Source organism: Clarias gariepinus, chromosome 25 (genome assembly GCF_024256425.1).
Source record: "Clarias gariepinus isolate MV-2021 ecotype Netherlands chromosome 25, CGAR_prim_01v2, whole genome shotgun sequence".
Classification (NCBI taxonomy): Eukaryota; Metazoa; Chordata; class Actinopteri; order Siluriformes; family Clariidae; genus Clarias; species Clarias gariepinus.
In genome coordinates this window covers 16,840,969-16,865,819 of record NC_071124.1, presented here as the reverse complement: position 1 = coordinate 16,865,819, position 24,851 = coordinate 16,840,969, and the positions used below count along the sequence as shown (strand labels likewise).

General features: G+C 38.3%; 1 protein-coding gene across 4 annotated transcripts; it reads right to left on the bottom strand.

Moving 5' to 3' along the window:
- On the bottom strand, nucleotides 1-23,465 carry ranbp3b (RAN binding protein 3b). 4 transcript variants are annotated; one of them, XM_053486584.1, is made up of 17 exons: nucleotides 23,436-23,465; nucleotides 14,327-14,385; nucleotides 12,800-12,836; nucleotides 11,664-11,750; nucleotides 11,254-11,325; nucleotides 7,314-7,379; nucleotides 6,680-6,793; nucleotides 5,687-5,787; nucleotides 5,280-5,399; nucleotides 5,099-5,196; nucleotides 4,905-4,980; nucleotides 4,727-4,820; nucleotides 3,498-3,649; nucleotides 3,124-3,244; nucleotides 2,867-3,009; nucleotides 2,105-2,315; nucleotides 1-1,387 (listed from the first exon to the last, which is right to left on the bottom strand). In XM_053486584.1, exons 1-17 carry the CDS (start codon nucleotides 23,455-23,457, stop codon nucleotides 1,341-1,343), a joined length of 1,620 nt encoding a protein of 539 aa, XP_053342559.1. In that variant the 5' UTR covers nucleotides 23,458-23,465; the 3' UTR covers nucleotides 1-1,340. The 4 variants fall into 4 exon arrangements, with proteins under 4 accessions (XP_053342559.1, XP_053342562.1, XP_053342560.1 ...); XM_053486587.1 differs by having other exon boundaries at nucleotides 3,498-3,622; XM_053486585.1 differs by having other exon boundaries at nucleotides 5,280-5,396.
- Nucleotides 23,466-24,851: the final 1,386 nt, after the last annotated feature.

Below are 24,851 nucleotides of genomic sequence, written 5' to 3'. Positions count from 1 at the left end.
TTTTAATTCACAGTCTGCTGCTTTAATGTTACAAAGCACTTTGATTTTCATTGACAAATCATGATTGATAAAAAGGTAAATGATGGACCACATTTGACATTACACAAAAATTTATTTCAAAGCTTTTCCTTTTTTTTTTTTTACTTAGATTTTTTTTTCTATTTGTTTTGTAAAGGAGATTGGAGACATGTTCTAGTAAATGATAATATATTCATAGAAATTTACATGAAGTTCTGTATTCACGTTCTAAATGCACTCAGTATTTCACACACAAGAAAAAAAATCTCCACTGTACTGTCTTAAATGACATGGAAATGGATAAAAAAAGCTGATAAAACAATAAAAAAATGTAACATATTACAAACATTCAGGATATGGAAAATAAACATGGATATCGGCAGAGATGTTAATTTAAAATTTCAGTATTTTTTGTTCAAATAAAAAAATAACCAGAAATAACCACATCTGTCCATAAGCAAAGCTAAAGGGCAGATTCTGGTGAGGAAGAGGGGGCAAGAGTTAATTCCCTTTTACCGTTCTTATGTTCTTCTCAGTGGTAGAACATTGGAGAAGCACAGATCCACAATAGCACAGTCCATGTGTTGGTTTAGTCCTTTATTCATTATATCAATAAGAGATCTAACTACCATCATAGCAGACTAGTAGGAGTACTGGTTTATGTGAAACCACCAGAAATGAGTTACTCAGATATCAAAAAAAAGAAAAAAAAAAAAAAAAAAAAAAAAGAGAGAGAATGTCTGAGGTTTAGGGAGGTTCTGGATTGAGGACAAAGTTACTAAACGGATGTTGGAAAATTTCGAGCAATGACGTCATACAGTGGTGGTCTGAAGCCGAGCACGAGAGATTAGGAGAAAATAATACAGTAGGTAGGGGGAACAGCAAAAAAGTAAAAGGTAAATCCTGTGGTAGAAATGTGCCATATCATAACACAGAGAGAGGAATACCCTCACACTCATCAATATGATGAGCAGCCAAGTCCAAACCCTTAAATGGAAAAGTCTATTTCTCTTTTTTTTTCCTCTTTTCTAATTTGTTTTGCAGTCCAGGAAAACTAAAACAAAACCAAAAAAAGCAAACAAAATGATAAAAAAAATTGAATTCCAGATTCACAATAAATGTAGGAAGAGGGAAGGGAGAAAAAAAAACAAAAAACAATCTACGAGTTTTAAGTGAGAGACGCTGGAGCTCTGCTACAGGGCTGGAGCTGAAGGACCCACAGCGCTGGGCTGAAAGATTTGTGGTGGTTAAGGCTGTCCACCCAGAAGCCTGCACAAAAAAACCCTGTTGAGCAGTTTTTATTCAGGCAGCTGGCCAGGGTGTTATGTGCTCTCAGCTGCCGGTGCCTCGGCCGAGGTTTCAGAAGTGCCTGAGGAAGAGGGGGAGAAAAAAAAGGTGTTACTGCTGGTGAACACTTCAAATACTTCACTTCCTTAAATAGTCTAAATTTTGAAAAAGGAAGTATGCAGAGTAGTCATGTGTTACATTTTCAGCTCACAAGGCTTTTATGGTAGTTCGCCATTAACCATTATTTTAGAGAAATAGAAGAACTCCCCATCAATGCTGCTTAAATTGGCAGACTCCTTATAAAATCAGGATATCAATCCTATGCATGCAGTAAATCAGTAAAATTTGAACTAATTAAAACAGAGGAATAAGTACTAGTTTGGTTTTAAGGAAGGAGAAAGCAGGCCAGAAACTGGTTTGTGGTGATAGACTGTCAGAAGTTTGTCCCACGGTAAAATACTTAAAGAGTAAAATGCCAATGGGGCATGCTGTTGGAGTAAAAAGATCCACTCTGCTTTACATCAGACACCATCACACTACTCTGAAGTTGGTTAGCTTCCTATTAACAGCACTGTGTTTGACTTTTCTTTTACCACAGAAATCTTCTGACTGATTAGATCTCAACACTAGCTAAGTCGGTGTAGGCAATGTGCGAAACTCAATACAAAACAAACCATAACTAGAAAGTTGGGCATATACAGTCAAGTGGCGATTTATAATACATTCTTAAACACTATGAAGCCATCTAACCAAATCAGAACCTAGTTTGAAGAAGAAGCTAAGACAGGGTGAAGCGTACCACTGGCGGGGGGATTTCCTGTAGGGGCAATGCTGCTGCTGCTGTTTTTAGCGAGCTCGTCGTCATCATCGCTGTCATCTTCATTGGATTGCGTGATCTCGGTGTGGGGTGGTTCGGCTGTGCTCTCTGCCTCTTGCTCAGCGCGGCTCCGCAGGGCCAGGATGCGGTGGTGGAGTGCTGCTGCCAGCTGCCCGGCATCCTTTGAGCTGGCCTGCAAGAGGAACATCACAACTTGTCAGGGTATGCCATGTCAAAACATACAGGCATAAAAAAGCTTTTCATTTTTTTTAAATCGGTTATTGGGACACAAAAATTTGGCCGACTTGCCTTAAGGCAGCTGTAAATCTAAATACATTAGATTTCCCTTAAACCATTCCTTCAGTAACATAAATTTAAATGTCTTGACAACCAAACGTGTTTAAATAGACCAACATGCTGCTTTCGCCACTACTATTTTCAGTCTTGTGTCTTCAATTTAGGGAATGTTTGATAGTTTCTAACAAGCTGCCGTTCTCTAAAGGGGAGATCAAGAAAACAGACAAGGAAGTCTGTTCCTGCATTATTTTGTGTATAAACAGACAGTGTCTGCCTTCATGGAACTAATCCTACAGAAGCTCAACATACTACCAACAGACTTTGGGGATTAGACAGTGCCCAGCATTCATGAAGAGCTGACATTTCCTGCTGTTTTATTCTGCACATGTGCATATCTTTTAACCTTTCCTTTTGGAACAGTAACCGACACACACACGCTCAGCATACCGATATGAGGAAGACCTTCACTCCCTGGTCCTCTGTGTCCATGGCAGTAATGCGGACGCTCTTCTCACTGGCCTTGTCCACCTGCATCTGAGCCCACAGCTTAGTGTTCAGAATCAGTCGCAGACTGCCCTGGGTGCGCATTACTGATGAGGCGTAAAGTGGAGGCGGAAAAAAAAAGGCACATACAGGATGAAAAGCTGTATGTTTAATGAGTCAAAAATCAGTTTTTAATAAAAGTGACAAGTCATTGGACTGACCTAGCCTGGACTGAAGAGTGCCATCTTCGGTAGAGGCCATGTCATTGAGTCTGAGCAGCCCTCGACCTCGCTCGATCCATGACTGAACTGGCTTATCAAACACGAACAGCTTGCACTGCATCTGTAAATTAAAGACAAGACAAGAGCAAACTATAAATCCACACTGTAATCTTAAAGCTACTTACTCTCACATGACAACCCCCTCCCTTTGTTTTCCAAGAATCGAATCCATAAGTAATTTTCAAGAATGCAAGAAGAAATACAAGAATTAAAATATGTGACTGAAACAAGCCAGGTTCATTTCCTCATACCTTCAACACGAGTATAAAGCAAAAATATGATGTTTTCTGTGTCAAAACGAAAGTAGTTGTTACCTGTAGCACGTTGCTCTCTGCTTCCTCCCCGGTGCGGACCTCCACCTTTTCTAAAATGCACTTCTTGGCCGTGGCTTTGGTGTACGCTGCTGCCGATTCCTCTAGCGATTCTGTCACGCTGTGATCTGGACACATATAGCATTCAGAACCACCTTGAATAAGAGTAGAATGATGAGATGCATATTTTTTGTCTCTTTATCTTAAGATCATTTTACAATAATTTGTCATATCCACCTCATTTTATTCACTGTTACCAAGTGCCTGGATTATTTTAGCACCACTAAACTATTACTGGTCAACACACACATTTGTATACGGAAGACCCAAGAGCTAATTCCTTTGTGGACCAATCTATAGACCCAAATATCATTTACTGTCATGTGAAGTGATAGACTTAAAGCTAATGCATTATCAGTAACTGAAAATGCAGACATGAAATACAATACAAAAAATATCTTTATCACTAATGTATTAAAATACATTTTACTTTATTTACTTGTATTTATTTTATACAAGTTCTGCCATGTTTAAATAAAATAAATCAGCTGCATGCAGGGCTTCACAGGTGCATCAATGCAATCGGTTATGTAAATATGTTGACTTCTGTGGACTGTGACGATGTGTCCCGCTGTTTACTTTCATATATGTATACACATACATACACATGAATACATACACACACATTTAAACCTTGGATGCGAGAATAATTAGTTCCGGAAGCCGAATACAAATATATAAGTTCTTGTAATCCAAAGCTCTTCCCCATAAGAAATTATAGAAACTTATTATCCGCACATGGATGCTGACTATACGAGTGACGCACGCACAGAGACTGAGCATGGGAGACAATAACCCACAATCGTACAGCACGAGAAAGAGGAAGGACAACAATTGGTACAGTTGTGATGCTCAGAGCCCACTCGTTCTCGGATTTTCCAGACCTCGCTCGTTTATTAAGTTAAAATTTATTGATGAGAAAATACTTGCATGCAAGGTTAAAAGACTAAACAACGTTGTCCATTTACGTTAACAAAATGATTAACCATCCAATCAGAAAATCACTAGATTAACTGCAAAGAATAATTGTTAGAGTAAGCAACAAAAACAAACAAAAAAAAGAGAGAGAAGAAACTAGTATTTAAATACTTTTGGAATGGAATCATTTTGACCAGTCTTCATGGCTTATGATGATTTAAAAAAAAAGGTAAATAAAAGCTAAAAACACTCACTCTTCTCTGGTGTGGCCTCCTGTGATGAGGGTTCTGATACTGAAGCTGTGTCTTTACAGCCCTCTGCCGTCGATTCACCACCTTTTGGAGGGCTCTGAAAACGAACACACACACACAAGAAAGTCATGTCCTATTGCTGTATGCTCATGTGATAGATACAGCTGTACTTTTATCTTACCAGCACTCTCTCTGACATGTTCTGGCCAAACACAAACTTGGCTCCTTTGTCTGTGTTGTTCGTTGCATTCAGAGAGCTGTCAAGCAAAACACGCACAGAATTAGATGATTACAGAGAAAAGGCCATTTCAATCAGAAAGTAAAAAAAAAAAAAAAAACATCTTTAAAGACAAGCAGATGGATGGGAATCACCACCTTGAAGTGCCCATGTACTGCAAGAAGTAATTAGTACTCCCAGACTGAGAGTCCTGTGTGCCGTCCTTAGATTCACCGACAGTACTGTTCTCATCCAACTGCGAAGAAAATAAGATTTAAACATTTCATACAGATTCATGAGGGGATGAGACTTAACCAGTGCACACATGTACTCACTGACCTTTGCCCTATCTTTGATATTCTGTCCGAACACGAAACCTGGGTCAACCACAACATCTTTCTTTTGTGTGCTGTCATCTGTCTTTCCTACTTCATCCTCTTCCCCTTCCTTGTCTTTCTTCTGTAAGAAAGTTTCATTTCAGCAACTTCATTTTACGAAACAATGGTCACACAGTAAAAAAGAAAAAAAAAAGAAAAAAAATAAGAGAATCATTAGATATTGTTTGAGTTGGGAGTGCTTCAAGCACTTTACTGACATATTAAGGCACTGTTTTCTTAAGCAAATGAAATAAACCTTAAAATGATAGCACTGTACAGAAAGTATTAAAAGTATGCTTATATGATCAATGTTGAGATTCCAACAGTAAAAAATGTGTGTGTATATATATATATATATATATAGCTTACCGGTGATTTGTCTGAGCTCTCCGTGTTGTTCAGGAAGATCGCCCGGCCTTCTGTAGCTGCCTCTGAAAATTTACCTACTCCGTTTGTTCCACAGCTTGAGTCTGTAAGTGAAACATCATTAGTTAATACGGCATATACATATTACTGCATGTACTACTGTTCCTCAGTAATAACTTACTAATATTTCTCCTTGCTGAATATCACAGCTTGAAACAAAAAGCTGATATCAGATTTTACCCAGTTTATAAATAAAATGTGTTTAATTAAAACACCCCAAAAGAGTCATGTCCAAAAACGTAACTCTATTTAACATGATCACACAACACCGCTACAACACCATGGCCTGCTTTGAATACACTGCAAGGCGTGCTATAAATATTGCAGTGTAATACCGTGACTGTTCATTTGCAAGTTATGTGTAGGAGAAAGTTGTGTGTATATTCTATAATTATTTCTCTTAACATATCCAAACATGTCATCATGTCTGTAACAAGCAAGCAAGGTGCCATATTATGCATTCTTGTATCCCTGATATTCGCTTTGCCTCCATCTGTTTTCAAACAAATTATTTTAGTGTCTGTAGCTTTAAATATGAAACAGATATGCTACTCCCCACCCATTAATTCAATACAAGAAGAAAAGGTAGGGTGTGTGTTTTTTAATAATACTTATTCTGTGCACACACACACACATACAAAACCCACATTACTAGTTAATGCTACATTTTTGTATGTAGGACTAGCGCACACACTCATATTTGGTACCTCATGAATATTTAAAATAGAGACGGCCTTCAGTGTCACTTTGTGTCATTACTATAGTCTTTAGACTAAGAATGGTAAGATGAGGAAACTATAAGCGTTGAGGCCTGAACAACAACAAAAGCCATGTTCTGTAACTGATCATATTTTGTACAACGTTACCACAAGAATCACTTTTTTTTCTCAAAAGGTCTTTACAATAAATGTATTAAAACAGACAACAGTAACTCACTGGTCTTGCTGGGCTCAGGGAGGGTCTTGGTGGGTGGAGCCTGCAGCACTGCGGGTCTCAGGACGCTGCGTTGCTGCTCCTTGGGTTTCTGACTGGGTACACCTGAAAAACAGCCTACTAATGGATTGGATGGGAAACCGAACATCCTACCAGACCCAGCCAGTGCTGAGAAGCTAAAACAAAAACTACATCCCAAGCCTAAAGGAGTTAAAATTTTATGACCCTTAAAATATTAACTGTACTAGGAGACAATCTGTTCATGAATCAAGTAATGATCATATCCTACTTTATTTGTTATACTCTGAGAAAGCCATTTCTAACATTTAACCACAAAGACAATAGAACCTAACTGTTTAACTTAAAAAAATACTGATTTCTTGGCAACACACGTATCTGCACATTCTGTAGTTCATAAAGCAGTATTAAAGACTTATTGCTGTTATGTTGCCAAATGGAAGTAGCATGAAGGTATTAAATGGAGGTATTCCAGTAGTCTTCTCTCAATTTTAGTGAGGTCAGGCTAATTACTTAGACATTATTTTTTACTTTTAAATTCACAAAAAATCCAAATGCATAAATTTGCCATTTAGAAACATTTAATTTGCTTTCTGTGCATGGAAAGAGTAAGTCTTACCTGCACTCGGTGCTTGGCCATGGATCAGAGTTGGAGGTTTCAACCGAAATCCAACTGGTTTCTCTTCTAAAATAAATAAATAAATAAATAAGGTTGGGTTTTTGAGCAGCAAAGAACTTGTGTGTAAAAGCAGCCCCCCCACCCCACTGGTTTTACAAGTAAGCACTGTTATGCCTCTTCCAAGAAACACACACACAAAATAAATAAAAAAAAACAAACATTTGGCCTTGAAACCTATTTTGACATTGCTGCACTCTCCGAAATGATACCTGGTGTTACTTTAGTTCTGCATCCTTGACTACATAGGAATGCCGAGGAGGACCGTGGGATAAGCAATATTTGCTGGCTGTCACGTGTTGCACTGATATTCATTCATTCGACCCTGAGGGTATATACAGGGAACCCCAAATAAATTGGAGTTAAAAAAAAATAAATCCAATGAATAACATTAAAATTTGGCTAAGATTATCAGCTGTTGTCTTGCTATCTACAGAATGTTGAAGTGTAGCCCATGTATACATGTACATAAATTATGTATTAGCTAACAAGTCATTAAAGGTAGTCTTCATCAAGTTTTAGTATGCATCCATAATACTGCAGGCTACTTTACAGACAGAGCGTTAGCATTGTTCATATAGCAATGTCAAAGAGAAAAAACTATTATTGGCTTAAACTATTGAATGGACAATATATATATATATATATATATATATATATATATATATATATATATATATATATATATATATATATATATATATATATATATACACATACATACTGTATGTATAAGTGTGTCAAACACCATATTAGTATGGTGTTCCTAATAATCCTTGTGAGTGTGTCTGTCTGTCTGTATATATATATATATATATATATATATATATATATATATATATATATACATACACACACACACACACACACACACACACACACATACATACAGAACATAAAAGTAAGTCCTCATTTTCTCTCTTTTGCTCTGTATCTGCTCTCCCGAAGTGACAGGAGACAGCAGAGTGTGTAGCAGAGATGGAGGGCAAACGTATGGAATGTGTTCCGTCAATATCTAAATTTTTATAAACTGAAACAGTATATCCAAGAAACATAAGTTGCAATTTTTTTTTCCCCAAATGCAGTTGTGGCCAAAAGTTTAGAGAATGACACAAATATTAGTTTTCACAAAGTTTACTGCTAAACTGCTTTTAGATCTTTGTTTCAGTTGCTTCTGTGATGTACTGAAATAGAATTACAAGCACTTCAAATGTTTCAAAGGCTTTTATCGACAATAACATGACATTTATGCAAAGAGTCAGTATTTGCAGTGTTGGCCCTTCTTTTTCAGGACCTCTGCAATTCGACTGGGCATGCTCTCAATCAACTTCTGGGCCAAATCCTGACTGATAGCAACCCATTCTTTCATAATCACTTCTTGGAGTTTGTCAGAATTAGTGGGTTTTTGTTTGTCCACCCGCCTCCTAAGGATTGATCACAAGTTCTTAATGGGATTAAGATCTGGGGAGTTTCCAGGCCAAAATTTCAACGTTTTGGTCCCTGAGCCATTTAGTTATCACTTTTGCCTTATGGCACGGTGCTCCATCGTGCTGGAAAATGCATTGTTCTTCACCAAACTGTTGGTGGATTGTTGGAAGAAGTTGCTGTTGGAGGGTGTTTTGGTACCATTCTTTATTCATAGCTATGTTTTTGGGCAAAATTGTGAGTAAGCCCACTCCCTTGGATGAGAAGCAACCCCACACATGAATGGTCTCAGGATGCTTTACTGTTGGCATGACACAGGACTGATGGTAGCGCTCACCTTTTCTTCTCCGGACAAGCCTTTTTCCAGATGCCTCAAACAATTGGAAAGAGGCTTCATCGGAGAATATGACTTTATGCCCCAGTCCTCAGCAGTTCATTCACCATACGTTCTGCAGAAGATCAATCGTCTCTGATGTTTTTTTTTTTGTGGGGAGAAGTGGCTTCTTTGCTGCCCTTCTTGACACCAGGCCATCTTTCAAAAGCCGTCGCCTTACAGTGTGTGCACACCTGCCTGCTGCCATTCCTGAGCAAGCTCTTCACTGGTGGCACTCCGATCACGCAGCTGAATCCTCTTTAGGAGACGATCCTGGCGCTTGCTGGATTTTCTTGGACGGCCTGAAGCCCTCTTAACAAGAATTTAACCTCTTTCCTTGAAGTTCTTTATGATCCCATAAATTGTTGATTTAGGTGCAATCTTAGTAGCCACAATATCTTTGCCTGTGAAGCCATTTTTATGCAACGCAATGATGGCTGGACGTGTTTCTTTGTAGGTCACCATGTTTAACAATGGAAGAACAATGATTAAGCATTACCCTCTTTTTAACAAGTTTGCCATTCTAACCCAATCAGCCTGACATAATGATTTTCAGCCTTGTGCTCATCAACATCCTCACCTGAGTTAACAAGACGATTATTGAAATGATCTCAGCAGGTCCTTAAATGACAGCAATGAAATGCAGTGGAAAGGTTTTTTTGGGATTAAGTTAATTTTCATAGGAAAGAAGGACTATGCAATTCATCTGATCACTCTTCATAACATTCTGAAATATATGCAAAGTTCTATTATAAAAACTTAAGCAGCAACTTTTCCAATATTTATGTAATTCTCAAAACTTTGGGCCACGACTGTACAGTAATAAAATTATAAAAATTTAAAAAATATATATTTTTTTATCTATTGATTGCATACAACTTGCCAATGCACATGAAATGGCAAACTAGTCATTAGCATCTGCTCTGGACAATCTTTTGCCTGAAACATAAACGAAAAGAGCACAGCAACTCCTAGGCATTGAAACTTATACACTGCTGTTTTTTTTTTTCGTTTTTAGGTCAGTGAGAACTAAGGATTTTTTTTTTACATTTTTTTTTTTTGATGTTGTTGCTGTGTCTCTGAGTATGCACTCTTGGGAAAGAGAAATATTTTAGATAGGTAGATAAATACATAGATACTTTATTGATCCAGGAGGAAATTTGCCTTTTTTTTAAAGAAATACCATATTAACCAGGTTTGATTTTTAGGGATGAAGACTCATATTCCACAATGAACCAGCTATGCACTAATGCACTCTATGGAAGTCGAAGTATTTACATAATTGACAAGATGAATTACAGTGATTGAATAGATGACTTATTTCACAGTACGAGTTTAAATAGGTCCATGGTTTTTAAAAAACTTATTAGAATTAGAAATGTGGAAGAAGGGGTTGAATCAAAATGCATTACAATCGGTTTTGAACATTAGTAACAAGTAGTCAATATCAACATGTCTTATTACACACACACACGCACGCACGCACGCACGCACGCTGCATCAATTACAAATCCAGACTGAGCTACCTTTGTGTAATAAAATGTGCAGCTGGCCGGTCTAGTTAGAAAGAATTTAATCCTGGCACTAAGCCTGCATTAATAATACTAGCCTGAAATGTGATTATGATGAGACTTGAAGTAGGCATTGAGGCACTTGATGTTTATTTCTGCATTTGAGGCAGAGCCAAGTTAAATCGAATATATATTCAAGTAGATTGCGTGTCACGGTGGATTGTGTTGTATTTTGTCAAATCCTTGCTGATTGTCTTCATGCTATACAGGTTTTAAAACGGGAAAGGTCCTGAGTTTCATGTTGTAAAATGTGTAGGTTTTATTTTTCTGCATTAATAAGTGTTGCATCTTTATTTTATTCTACAATGACGGAGCAAAAATGCGTAAGTGAACAAACTAACTTTGAGCACTGTGTAATTGAAAAAACAAAACAAAAAAAAACACCCAATTATTATTACAAAGTAAAAAACATCCATAATATCACATTAACCTTGAATTAAATTAAAAGCAACTGGAGACTTGCAATAGCTCGTGATATTGTAATAGAGTTTAAAATGTTCCCATGCTTTCTTACCTGGCTCCGAGTCCGAGTTGCCTGTTGGAGACTGACAGAAACTTGACGGCATGAACACATTATTCTTGGAAACTGCAGGGCGCGCACACACACACACACACACACACACACACACACACACAGAGGAAGACAGTGTGACTAGGACAGCATGGTAAGCCAAGGTTTCTGACAGATGGCTGGTTAACAGTTGGTACATCAGAATAACACCCAGATAAACTGCCAAGCAGTTTGTAAAATTGCAGACAGGAAACAGAACTGAAACAATTGGAGCGTTCCTCACTGACAGAAAAATATTTGCACTGGCATGACATTTACATAAATACACATCAAGGCTGTCAGACACAATTACTGGAGCAAAACATCAAATTACATCATGAGCTCATCTGAGTGTGTTAAAGTTGTTGCATTACCTGAATGTGTAGGTGGGAACTGTGTTAAGGATGAGGTTCTTTCTCTTTTCACTGGAGGACAGTATTCTCCATCATCCCTGTCTGAGTCTAAAGACAAGAATAAAAATCCAATATAATTAAAGCATTACAATCACTTCTGGGCAGTATATTAAGCATGCACAGCTTAAATCTGTTTTGTTTATAGTATATTACTCCTAACCAATTGAACAGTAGAGTATTTTAACAAAAATGGGGAATAATTGATTGATTTACATTGTATTGCTGCTATTTGGTGGAACTCAAACACACACTTAGGTGGGACAACAGTTCATCCTACATGCACCCACACACACATACACTAAGGGGCAATTTAAAGTCACCAATCCATTTAGTAGAACGTTTCTTGGAGGCAGTAGGAGACCAGAGGAAACCCACAAAGACACAGCAGGAGCTCAGGCAGTAACCTAAGGTCAGAACTGAACCAGCTACTCTAAAGATAGGGCTGGGTAATTCATTAGAAAATTAATCAAAACTAACATTCAGAACCAAAAATCGTCAATCCTCCCATGCACTTTCCTCTGCTGTCCCTCTAAAAACATACTACTACGTGCCGTCACATGACGCCCCATCAGTACTATGAGGGCAAAAAAAAAACTAAAAAATAAATAAATAAAAGCTTGTTAACAATGCTTAATTAATGCATAAAATGCTCAATTCATTGTGATACTGATTTTATGTCATATCACCCAGCACACTTTGGATTTATGAGGCAGCACCACCAAGTCAGCCTTGCAGTGAATTAATTAGTTACTAAAAATTCAACAATTTCATTATCAGGCACCTCCAGCATTTGATTCCAGCCTCTGTGTGCATGTGCACATGTTCTCCTGTGTTTGGTGTGTTTCCTCCAGGTACTTTGGTTTTACTCTGGTGAAATGGCGTTTCCAAATTGTGAGCGAGTGTGTGAGAGAGTGTGAGCCATGCGATGGATTAGCAGCCTATCCAGGCTGAACCCTGCCTCATGCCCTACACCTCCTGAATTAGGCTCCAGGCTTTGAACAAATCGTGATAAAGCATCCATCATCACCATAATAAATGTTACAGTTTTTGTAACTCGATGTATTAAGCAATTCTCAATGTGGCTTAAGTAAAATTACCTTCCCCATCTTCTGCACTGGACCCCTCGGCAGAACGCTGCAATGGAAAACAAAAAACAGGTAGAAAAAATACCTAATTTAAAACCTAAAACAATACAATCATGAACTATCTTCCAAGCATAATAATGAAAATTATGTTTATCATTTGCCTGGTTTCCAAATGGAAATCAAAAGAACTCATTACATATTGTAGATTTTTTTAAATGCTTAAAATAAAAATTTATGCCAGAGCAATAAAAGGGAAAAAATAAAGCAAAAGATAAAACTTCTGCAATAAAAAAAATAATTTGAAAAGCATTCACAATATGCACTTGTGATACAGATTAATCTAAACTACAAACAGTCAAGCATAATGCTCAATATATCATAGTACAAGGCCAAATACTCTCTGCCTGCCAGTTACTAAAAGAACCGACTAAGCGCTGCCTTTGTGCAGAGTCCCATTGTGCCAACAGTCAGCTGAATTTGGACCGTACAGTGTGGTGATGTCCCCCTGCTGGGCCTGTCCATCTTGTCACCATAGACACGGTTGCACAGCATAAACAGTACTATTATCGTCCAAATCAAAAAAAAAATATTTTCTCGATCAGAGAAAAATAAAACATTAACTCTTGCAATTTCTTATAAACTACCTTTTTTATAGAAAGCCTACTGAAAGATCAAGTCCTTTCCAAGTTTGTTCCAGTCAGCTCTCAGACGCACTTCTGACAAAGTCTAACCAGCTTATTTTTTGACAAATTAAACATAAAGATGACTCCATAAAACACTGTGCTAAAGTAAATAAGAGGGGTTTGTGCATGAAAACTGCATTCTCTCAATATCTAGGAATTTCAAATTTGCAACTGTGTAAGGATTTGATTTAGAAACCCCACGTTTATCTCATGCTGATCTCATAAATTGTGTCTGTTAACTTGATAAGTAACAGAAACTGATAAGTAACTACTTATCTCCTCCATAGTGTGATTTCTGAGTGAAAGGGGCTACTGACACTTGTATGTGGGTCAATAAAACACTACAGACTTAAGTTTTTCACAACATCTTTAAACTAAATTACAATTATGCTAATCACAACATGGCTGAATTAATAAGCTAATTCAAGGGAGTTTTCTATGAATTAAGCAAAAAGCAGAATCTCATTATTGAGTCTTATTTCACAGAGAATGACCATTTTAAATTTTACAGATTTACAGACCTTATTAGTTATACAAGACAATATGGCAAAGTACATCTACATATTTTTGAGACCACAACAGTCAGTGGCAAGTACAACCACTGAACAAACCCCAGGCTTGGTGGGTTTTCTCCCACAGTCCAAAAATCTGCAGCTTAGGCTAATCAGCATTTCCAAATTGTCCCTAGTATGTGAATTAATGCAAGTGTGTGTGCCCTGTGATGGATTGGCACCCAGTCCAGGGTGTACCCTGCCTTATGCCCCAAGTCTCCTGGGATAGGAGGCCCGTCGCGGCACTGAACACAAAATAAAGTGGTACAGACAATGAGTAAGTGAGTAAATTACGTTAGACCCACCTTCTGTGCTTTGTCCTTTTGAAACACGAACACTGGAGGAGCTATGGCAGGCTTCTCTCCTAAAAAAAAAAAAAAAGACTGATTGAATAAACACCACAAAGTTAATTATCACGTTTCACACGCACAAATTAACCATACCAGAAACAGTATACTTCATGTTCATAGCCATAACATCAACCATGTAATGTACTGTTGGTTTTCAACAAATAGTTAAGAGGTCATCACAAGAAGTCATCTTTTACTGCTCTCACTCTCAATTTTACAGTTTACACAGATGCTTAAATTAATCCTTCTTTCTTAAAATATATTTTCTGATCAGGCTCAGGTTTATTTCAATAATTTAATTACATTCTTGTAATAATAATAAAAAAAAGCAGTCAAATAATAAAAAATAAATTACTGGTTCTGCCCAATGAAATTTCATTAATAGTAGCAAATGAAAGCAGAAATTTAACACACTCAGCTCCTGGTCCACCACGATACATGCGAACAAATACTTTACACTGACTAAAACTCTGACCCTTTCACACTGCCCGAATCCATTGCCCTTTTTAAAATCGGATGTTTTGTGGACAAACAAAAGATTTCCAACATGCAGAGCTTTGTGACCAAAACATGGGATAAAATACATAATACATATGGAGAAAAGCTTTTGGAGGAAGAAGTGAGAACTGCTTGTTCCGCAAAGAACTGAAGGCAAGTGCAAAAAAAAAAAATCTTGTCCTGTATCCTAGGAATTGTGTCGTGTATTTATTTTTGCTGTTCCCCAACAACCATTTGAAATGAACACGGAAAACAATTTCTTACAGCAGCATTATAACTGTGCTTATATTCACATACTTCCAAACAAATACTGTAGGTAGACAAACTGGATTCAGGGATTTGCTGCGCATGAATGCTGATGAATTTGTTCTCTCTCTGACTCTCATCAGCTGTATCTCATCACTGTGCCTGCAGCAACTTGCAACTTGATTTATCAGGGGGAAAAAAGAAATGAAATGTGCTTGTATCAGAAAAAAAGAAAAATCAAATGCGCTTGACAATATTTTAGCTCTTCTGATTGTTTTCGGGTTTGGAAATTATTGCTGTTCCACTGTTTACATAGAGGAGGGACACAAAGACAGAAAATTAGATACCGACTTGAAAATCAGGAACAGTGCACTTTAAGGTTCAGAAACCAAATGAAAATCACAGATATCTAACCAAGGTATAAATGATGCGATGGGTGCATTGTGGACATGTGTAACATCAGCGGTCTATTAATCATGTGTATAATGCAGAATTTACACTGTATTTAAAAACAATAATTAATCATAATTAACAAACATTAATCTAAACCCTAGAGCTCACTTACCCCCGAGTAGTAGAGCAAACACCTTCAACAAACCACTAAAGTGACTTTTTTTTTTTTTTTTGAAAGCACTTGGAATGACCTATGATCCCAATACAACTCTGGCATGGGTAAGGGAGATAAAAATACACATCCATTTTTGTAAATAAACAAAGACACATGATCAGCATGACCCTACTGGATACTTTTAACAGCAGTAGTACGGCACCTGTTGCTGTAACTGCTGTAAATGAAAACTGATCTTAAATGACCAGGCTCAGTCAGTGTGATTCAAATCACATGGACAGAGTAAAAAAAAAAAATAAAAAAAAACACAGCAATGCTTGCCTATTTCCCTATACATTTCACATCAACAGAACATGGGTCCAAGATACTGGCAGTAATTTTGCTAACACTACAGCCACAGATAAGTGATAACGGCCATTTTCAGCAGCCAAACCACCATGCTTTTTCACGAATATGGTAATTTTGGTGTGTTGTTTTTGCAAAAAAACTCATCTTTCAGTTTTAAAGTTCAGTTTTGGCTTTACTACATAAAAAAAAAAAAAAACATGGGTTAGAGTGATCTATGCAGACTTGGATGGGGTAAAGAAAAAAAAAAAGAAAAAATTAAAAGGGACCTCAAGGTCTATGCTTCCCCACAGCCCAGATAGGTGAAGAATACAAGAGTTTGGGTGCAACATGGCAGATGTAACCAGCAGAGACATGCAGATGAATCATCATCAGATTTAACAAATTCTGCGCAGATCGCCCCCACAGTTCAGAGTAGCGGGGGGAAAAAAACAAAAACGCTCATTTCACACCCTCATGTCAATCATAGCAGCACTAGCCAATCAAGTGCATCTGTGATTTATTTAAGCCACCTAACGTTGCATATGCAGCATTTCAAGAAACTTGTGTCTCAGAGGAAGCATTTGACAATTTTCACCTTCCCTGTTCAACTTTTATTTCGGGTTCAGATTACTTACTCGAAATTAAATAAATGAATAAATAAATAACTGACCAGTAACCTGAAGCAGGTCCAGTGCAGTTTTTGGAGAAAATGCAAACATTATTAAATAATTTATGTTTCATCATAAACATAATTGAATGTACCCTTAAAAGTTACTAAAATGTGTGTAACACTCAATTCTCAGTTCCTATAAATATATAAATAAAACAAATGTGCCAAAATTGGTATTAAAAATTTCCAAGAAGAATGCGTAACAGTAATCCTGTAGCTTCTTTAATGTTGTTGTAGGTCACTTGGCCACCCTGGTGATGCTGAGCCAGGGTGGCCCAGGACCTTCCAATATGTAAGTCTTAACCACTGAGCTATTCACCCCAAACCACACATGATGCCAGTGTGGTAATAGCTTAGAGTTTACCAAATGTAAGATTATAAAAAAAACGTTTATACGTTTTACTGGCTTAAATGCCTCAGAAGTCTTGAGCATGCGTTGAGCCACATGTGCGGCCGCATGCAAAATCTGACGTGGGCATGTGCAGCTTCTAACGTGTCATGTTTTGAGACTGGTGTTCGCATGTCTAATGAGTCGATGTGAGACTAATTCACTCACAGAGTGTGGAAAAAAAAAGCTTATGGGTGGCCTTTTAACACAGGAAACCTTTGATGGTGTAATGCCAAAAAATGCATTTCTGTTGAATCGTTTATAAGCTTGCGCACTTGGCACAGAATCAGTTAAGTCCAACATGATCGGTTATGGCTGAACAAGCTGAAACAGTCAATTCTGGTCATTGGTTCACTGGTCAGTGCAACTTACATTTATAAAAGAGCTGACCAGGTCGATCAGCCAGTCAGTGTAAGGATACATAAATCGGCAGACAAGAGAATCACTATTTATACCTAAATCAACAACGCCCCCTCCCCAAATCTCTAATTAACAGGTGAGCACACTTGTGTTAGTAGGCGGTTTTCTTCTTGTCGAAATCTTTTTTGTTTTTAATTTTGTTGGTTGTTCATTACATAAAAAGCAAATACTAAAGCCCAATCCCAATTCTACCCCTTACCCCCACACTTAGCCCTACCCCTCCGTTTGGCGCGTTCACGTGAAGGGGTGTCTCATTTCTCTTTTGGTTGGAAGGGGTAAGGGTAAGGGCCAGATAGCCCTCCAAATGAAGATTTTTCGGGACCTCACTTCAAACGAAGGGCTAAGCGAAATTTTCAACATGGCTGCTCACTCGAGCAAGCAGACCCATAAATGTAACAAATTTTTGCCCTTAATAAGGATTTTTATGACAAGTTTTCATTATATGTATATTACCTTTAGTCTTGTGTTTGTGTTTATGATGATGTTCTGTAAAGAAACGTTTACAAAAAAAAAAAGAAATCGCTAAAGTTTGCTAGCGGATAGCACCGATTGCACGAAATTACAAAAATATATTTTTATGTCATATACACTTTGCTGCATGCTACAAACAAATATGAAGTTTGTTCATATAGTTCAATAGCACGGCAGTTTGCAGAGCATTTCATAACGCATTGTTTGTTTTGCTTACGGCCATATGTGTACATGTAAATGAACGGATACGTATGATGACGTATAACAGTGTTGTAGTGGTGTCCCATTTATTAGGGGTAATATTTTAACCCTTCCCCTTTCCACTTCGTTTTAAGGGACAAGGGGAAGGGGCAAGGGGTAGAAAATAGAATTGGGATTGGGCTTAAATCTAGCGCGATGGACCATGGTTTCATTTTAAAATTCAAAAAGATGCAACTTTAACAGGTGTGAAGTCTTTTTATATCCACTTTAGAGTGCACTACATCGGGTGCAAAAGCGCTGAAGTTTGTTTTTAGTGGTCTTGCTGAAGTCATGCCTGAAATCCACAAACTCTTTGCGTCACAAAAACGCCAACCCTTCTGAAATGACAAGGTAAGACATCTTACATCAAGTTAAGTTTTAAAATGAATGCAAATGTATCAAATATATCAAACTGACCATTTATACTAGGTAATGTTCCTTATTTTATATAGTTAAACCTCGAACCAATATCTGGCTCTCAACACACCTTAAAAGATGAGTCGGGGCAATGATGCATTTTGACAGCTCATTAATCAAATAACCTATATTGCCTACTTCCTGGTTACATCACAGTACGGTGCCTAGGAGCGTATGCACATTTATAAGTGCAGAGTGAAACTGATCATTCTGGTTTGGTTCAGAACTTCATGTATAAACAAAGTGGGAAAAAAAAATGGTTGAGTGGAGTGTTGCGATTAAAACACAGGGATTAAGCTCTTTCGTTCATTGGTCAAACATGCATCAATTGTAAATAAATCTAACTAACTAACCATGGATCAAATACATTTAACATTATTGTACAAGTACACAATTTTATACTTTGTTTGCAACAACTATAGGACCCATTACATGCATGTATACATATACAGTACCAGGAAAATATATATTTTTTTCAAACTATGAAATAACATGGCATCAAACAATTTAGTAACAACAAAACAGTCAGTTGTTTTTTTTTAAGACATGAAGGTCAACTGTTCTGGAATAGTTCTTGCAAGAACTGTATGGCCAAGTGCATTGCAAAACCCTATCAAGCAGCATGACGAAACTATCCCTCATGAAGACGATCCAAGGAAAGCAAGACCAAAAAAAGTACCTCTGCTGCAGAGAAGTTCATTCAGAGTTACCAAACTCAAAAATCACCAATTAACAAACAGCACATCAGATTAGAGCCGTTAAGGATGATTTGCAGAGCATAAGCAGATATCTCGATATTAACTGTTCAAAGGAGATAAATAAAAATAAATAAATCAGGAAAAACAACTTTCATAAGTTAGTGTGCCAAAAGACATCGTACTGTGTACATCAGGAGCTGTGCAACTGGTGCTATTCTCTCCATGTGAGTTACCACATCTGCTATTTGAAGATGAACAGCAAGTTAGAACAAAGAGCAAATGTGAAATTCTGCACGACAAGTACGACATGATCCTGGAAGTTTACAACGATGCTGCAATGAGACATTTTAGGTGTTTTGAGTGGCACGAGCGTGTCAAGAGCGGAAGAACATCACTCGCTGGAAGACAGAGAGAAATCAGAAAGACCTTTAGCCAACTCAACCCCCACCCAAAAATGTCGAAACCATCTGCCAACTTGTGCATGTTCATCATCAGTGAACAATTCACAACACTGCTCCCATTGTCATTGTGTCATATGGAACAGTCCAGGCAGTCCTCATGTGATTTGAACATGCACCTTGCTGCTGCCAGGTTAGCCACAGGCAAGGATATTGTGGCTACTAAGATTGCACCTACATCAACAATTTATAGGATTTTAAAGAACTTCAAGGAAAGAGGTTCAATTCTTGTTAAGAAGGCTTCAGGGCGTCCAAGAAAGTCCAGCAAGATTCAGCTGCCAGATCAGAATGCCACCAGTGCAGAGCTTGCTCAGGAATGGCAGCAGGCAGGTGTGAGCGCATCTGCACAAACAATGAGGCGAAGACTTTAAGAAGATGGCCTGGTGTCAAGAAGGGCAGCAAAGGAGACACTTCTCTAAAAAAAAACATCAGGGACCAATTGATGATCTGCAGAAAGTATGGTGAATGGACTGCTGAGAACTGGGGCAAAGTCATGTTCTTCGATGAAGCCTTTTTCCGATTGTTGGGGGCATCTGGAAAAAGGCTTGCCCGTAGAAGAAAAGGTGAGCGCTACCATCAGTCCTGTGTCATGCCAACAGTAAAGCATCCTGAGACCATTCATGTGTGGGGTTGCTTCTCATCCAAGGGAGTGGGCTCACTCACAATTTTGCCCAAAAACACAGCCATGAATAAAGAATGGTACCAAAACACCCTTCAACAGCAACTTCTTCCAATAGTCCAACAACAGTTTGGTAAAGAACAATTTTCCAGCACAATGGAGCACCGTGCCATAAGGCAAAAGTAATAACTAAGTGGCTCAGGGACCAAAATGTTTAAATTTTGGGTCCATGGCCTGGAAACTCCCCAGATCTTAATCCCATTGAGAACTTGTGGTCAATCTTCAAGAGGCGGGTGGACAAACAAAAACTCACTAATTCTGACAAACTCCAAGAAGTGATTATGAAAGAATGGGTTGCTATCAGTCAGAATTTGGCCCAGAAGCTAATTGAGAGCATGCCCAATCGAATTGCAGAGGTCCTGAAAAAGAGGAGCCAACACTGCAAATACTGACTCTTTGCATAAATGTCATGTAATTGTCGAATTGTTGAAACGTATGAAGTGCTTGTAATTATATTTCAGTACATCACAAAAACAACTGAAACAAAGATCTAAAAGCACTGTAGCAGCAAACTTTGTGAAAACTAATATTTGTGTCATTCTCAAAACTTTTGGCCACGACTGTACATATTGTACAAGATGGTAAATTTTTTATACCTGAAGTTGAGGTGTTGAAAACCTGGTCTGATGAATTATGTTGTTTCTTTGTTGTTGTTTTTTTTACATCATGTAGCTGGCAGCATGCGTGTGCAGCGCTTACCTGAAATGGCACCAGGATGCACCATGGGAAGGTGGTGAGCCAGCGAAAACATGGTGATGCTTTGGGCATTGTTTTGCTGGGAGACCATGGGTCCTGCCAGTCATCCGGATGTTACTTTGACATATCACCTACCTGAACACTGTTGCTGAGCAAGTACTCTCCTTTATGGAAACAGAGTTCCCTGATCGTAGGCCTCTTTCAGCAGGATAATGCGCCTGACACACAGCAACAATGGTTCAAGAATAGTTTGAGGAGCACAAGAATGACTTTGAGGTGTCAAAGTCAATCTTGTGCTCCAGATCACAGCAACAGTGGGATGTGTGGAAAAAAAGTCAGATCACTGGAGGTCCTACCTTACAACTCACTGGATTTAAAAGCTCTGCTACTGACGGCTTGGTGCCAGATACCACAGCACACCTTCAGAGGTCTAGTAAAGTTCATGCCGCAATTCAGGGCTGTTCTGACACCAAAAGCGGGAACTACTCAATATTAGGTGGGTGGTCATAATGTTATGGCTGATCGTTGGGTGCGGGGGTGTGTTCTTCCTTATCGCACCATTTTCAGCCACGAGTAACAATGAGAAATGTTTTTGCTCTGAATCAGACTCCTGTGTGCAAGCGCCCTTCGTGTAACATTAACTCTCTGCTATAACTTATGACCTAGACTGAGACCTGACCAAAAAAAAAAAAAGGTCTTGATACAAATTTTCCACTGCATTTTTTATTTCTTTTTTTAAATGCAACCTACACACTAAGTAGTGTGTACATCAGCAGCCTGAGCCTGAAGTCACCTGCATACACACTTCTCTATAAGTGACAGTGGTGTGTAAACAGTTTACAAACGCTCTTGGTTTCTGTGTACTCAGTAAGTGCTGGTTTATGCCGATTTCTCATCACACAAACTTCTCATCACCGCACACGGAGTTGCGATACTTTAAGAGTGGCCGATGTGAAAAAGTGATCTCACTGCAAAGTAATGAATCCGAAGCTGAACTGGATGCTCACGTGGAGAAGAGTTTTCATTACACTCCGAGTCCACGGCCCGATTTAGCAGCTTTAATGTTCGTTATCCGAGTAACCGCTGTTACAGGCGCATGTGATGCTGATATCTCCAGATCGGATGCAGTGCTTCATTTGCAAGGGCATAAGGTGATGCATAAAAATGGTCTCTCTGGCAGAAATAAACTGTGCATATTGTTGTAGAGTGAGGTTTTCAGTCATCAATATAAACAAACACAGCCTGCTACTGCATTGATGTCCATCTTCCAAAAGCATTATGTGCCCATGGTAAATGACTGTCCAGTCAGAACAGCCTTTCAAGCATAAGAAACCCCATTTTCACTGGAAATGTAGGAGGAATTACATGATTTGCACCAACTTGAGATGGACATCCAAGAGAACATGAGTGCTCAGTGAGATCTCAATCTGCTGTGTGGTCTAATCTAAGCTTCCTGAGAGGAGGGAAAAAGAAAAGAGAAAGTGCACATGCTGGACTGTCTGCTTGGTCAATGTAATGATCAGCAACGCCTAACTAATGTTACGTCACTAAACACTGTATTAGTGTAGCAAGAACACACTTAGACGCTGAATTAGATGGTTTTCTGGTCTAATCTCAGCGGTGTGGAGTGGTTCAGCTTGATCAACTGCGGATTAATTAATCCGGCTAACGTTAGCTCAGAGCTAAACAAGAGCACGTAATCCTGTGTGACGTTACTCAAGTTAGGCTAATTTCCTAATAATCCCTAACTAACAATTATAACGTTAAACCAGTGTTGATTGATATAAATAAAAACAACCGGTTCGTTTGTGTGTTAAACCGCTTGCAGTTCCTCGCAGCCCTGACATCAGCGCTAAACATAAAATATAACCTATAAAACAACACACTGCGTTCAGGAAGGGTTATAAAGATGTGACTTGTCCCTGTATTAAAGTGTGTCTCCGCTTTAAAAGCTGATAAATAAGATCTCTGGGGGTGAAACCAGTGAAAGAAGCGCACCCGCCTAAAACAGAAAGGCCCGGAACGTTAGCTAGTACACCAGGGCAACTAGCACCTCTGCTAACTCAGCTCAGCTAGCCAGGCTAAAGCTAAACAGGTTAACGCTAACCATGCTAGCTAAAACATTCCCACCAAATTGCCACCTGGCTCCTGAATCAGTCCTGAATCTTACAAATGAAGTCCAAATATAAGCACGCCACTCTTACAACACACTCACACGTGCTTCTGCACTTCTTAAACTCGTTTATGTTATTGTTTTGTGGCTTTATTGCTTCGCCCCATTTACCTACCTTCGTTTGCCAAGTCCGCCATTTTACTTCTCCGCGCACACCCACAATGCACCGCGGCAAACGGGCGTTATTTCTAGCAAAGAAACAAAAGCTGCGATAGAAATCTCACGGAAATTAAATAGATGTGTTTTATATATCACTACTAGTATTATTATTTATATTTGTACACAGTTTAAATACTCAATCAAATTTATAAATACGTGTATATCCCGTACGCTCACATTTATTCTGACGATAACTAGTCCATTCATTAGTTTATTTGCTTTTTTACTCTACTTCTATCGGTGTTATACACCTTATTTAAGTTTAAAGCTATGTCTTTATATTTGTGGTGTGTGTCTGGTTTTTGTTTGTCACTTATATAATTGTCTTCCATAAATTACGTTTAAAATTGACGTGCAGTGCATGACATATTTCTAAAAAGCTGTGCGATTATATTGACAACCACTAGATGGTGCAATTCTGCAAGCGTACATACACTACAGTCCTGATTACTGTATTTGAAAATTTCTTGGTTATTGCTTTAATTATCAACTCTTTGATTAAATTTGTAAATGCATAGGTAAAAAAAAAAAACTTTTTGATTTAAATCAATTAAAATACATTTATTTTTCTCCCAAAGTCAAAACAGACAAATGAAGAAAACAAAACTTGAAAGCACAATTTTTGTCACCTGATCACTAATATAATAAATTAGCATTTATTTATGCAATTTAGACCTCAAAAAATATATACATACATTTGAATGCTTTAAAAAATTAATAAACTACACCAATCAGCCATAACATTATGACCACCTGATTAATATTGAGTAGGCCCCACTTTTACTACCAAAACAGTATGATCTCTGTGTTCTGACACCTTCCTTAGAAAACCAGCATCTGGTAGCTTCAGCAATCAGAGCTACAGTAGCTTTTCTATTGAATCACTCCCAACGTGCAACAGCGAGCCTTGGCCGGCCATGACCCTGTCTCCAGTTCACTATTTTTTTTTCATTGGATTACTTTTGGTATCTCCTGACCACTGCAAACCAGTAACGTCCCACAAGAGCTGCAGTTTTAGAGTTGTTCTTATCCAGCTGTCTAGCCATAACAATTAAGTCCTTGTTACAGTAACTACAGTTACAATGGCACCTGGAAGTGAATGGGGTATTAGGCAGCAAGTTAAGGTTTTGGCTAGACGACCGGGTCAGAGCTTCTCTAAAACTGCAGGTCTTGTGGGGTGTTTCAGTCTGCAGGGTTGAGAACCGACTAAAAATGGTGCAAGGAATTAAAAAGGGTCATGTAGAGCCAAGGCTCAATGATGCACGCGGGGAGTGAAGGCTGGTCCATGTACCCTAATCCAATATAATAACTACTGTAGCTTTAACTGCCATAAAGGTTAATGCTTGTCATCATTAGGAGGTGTCAGAACACA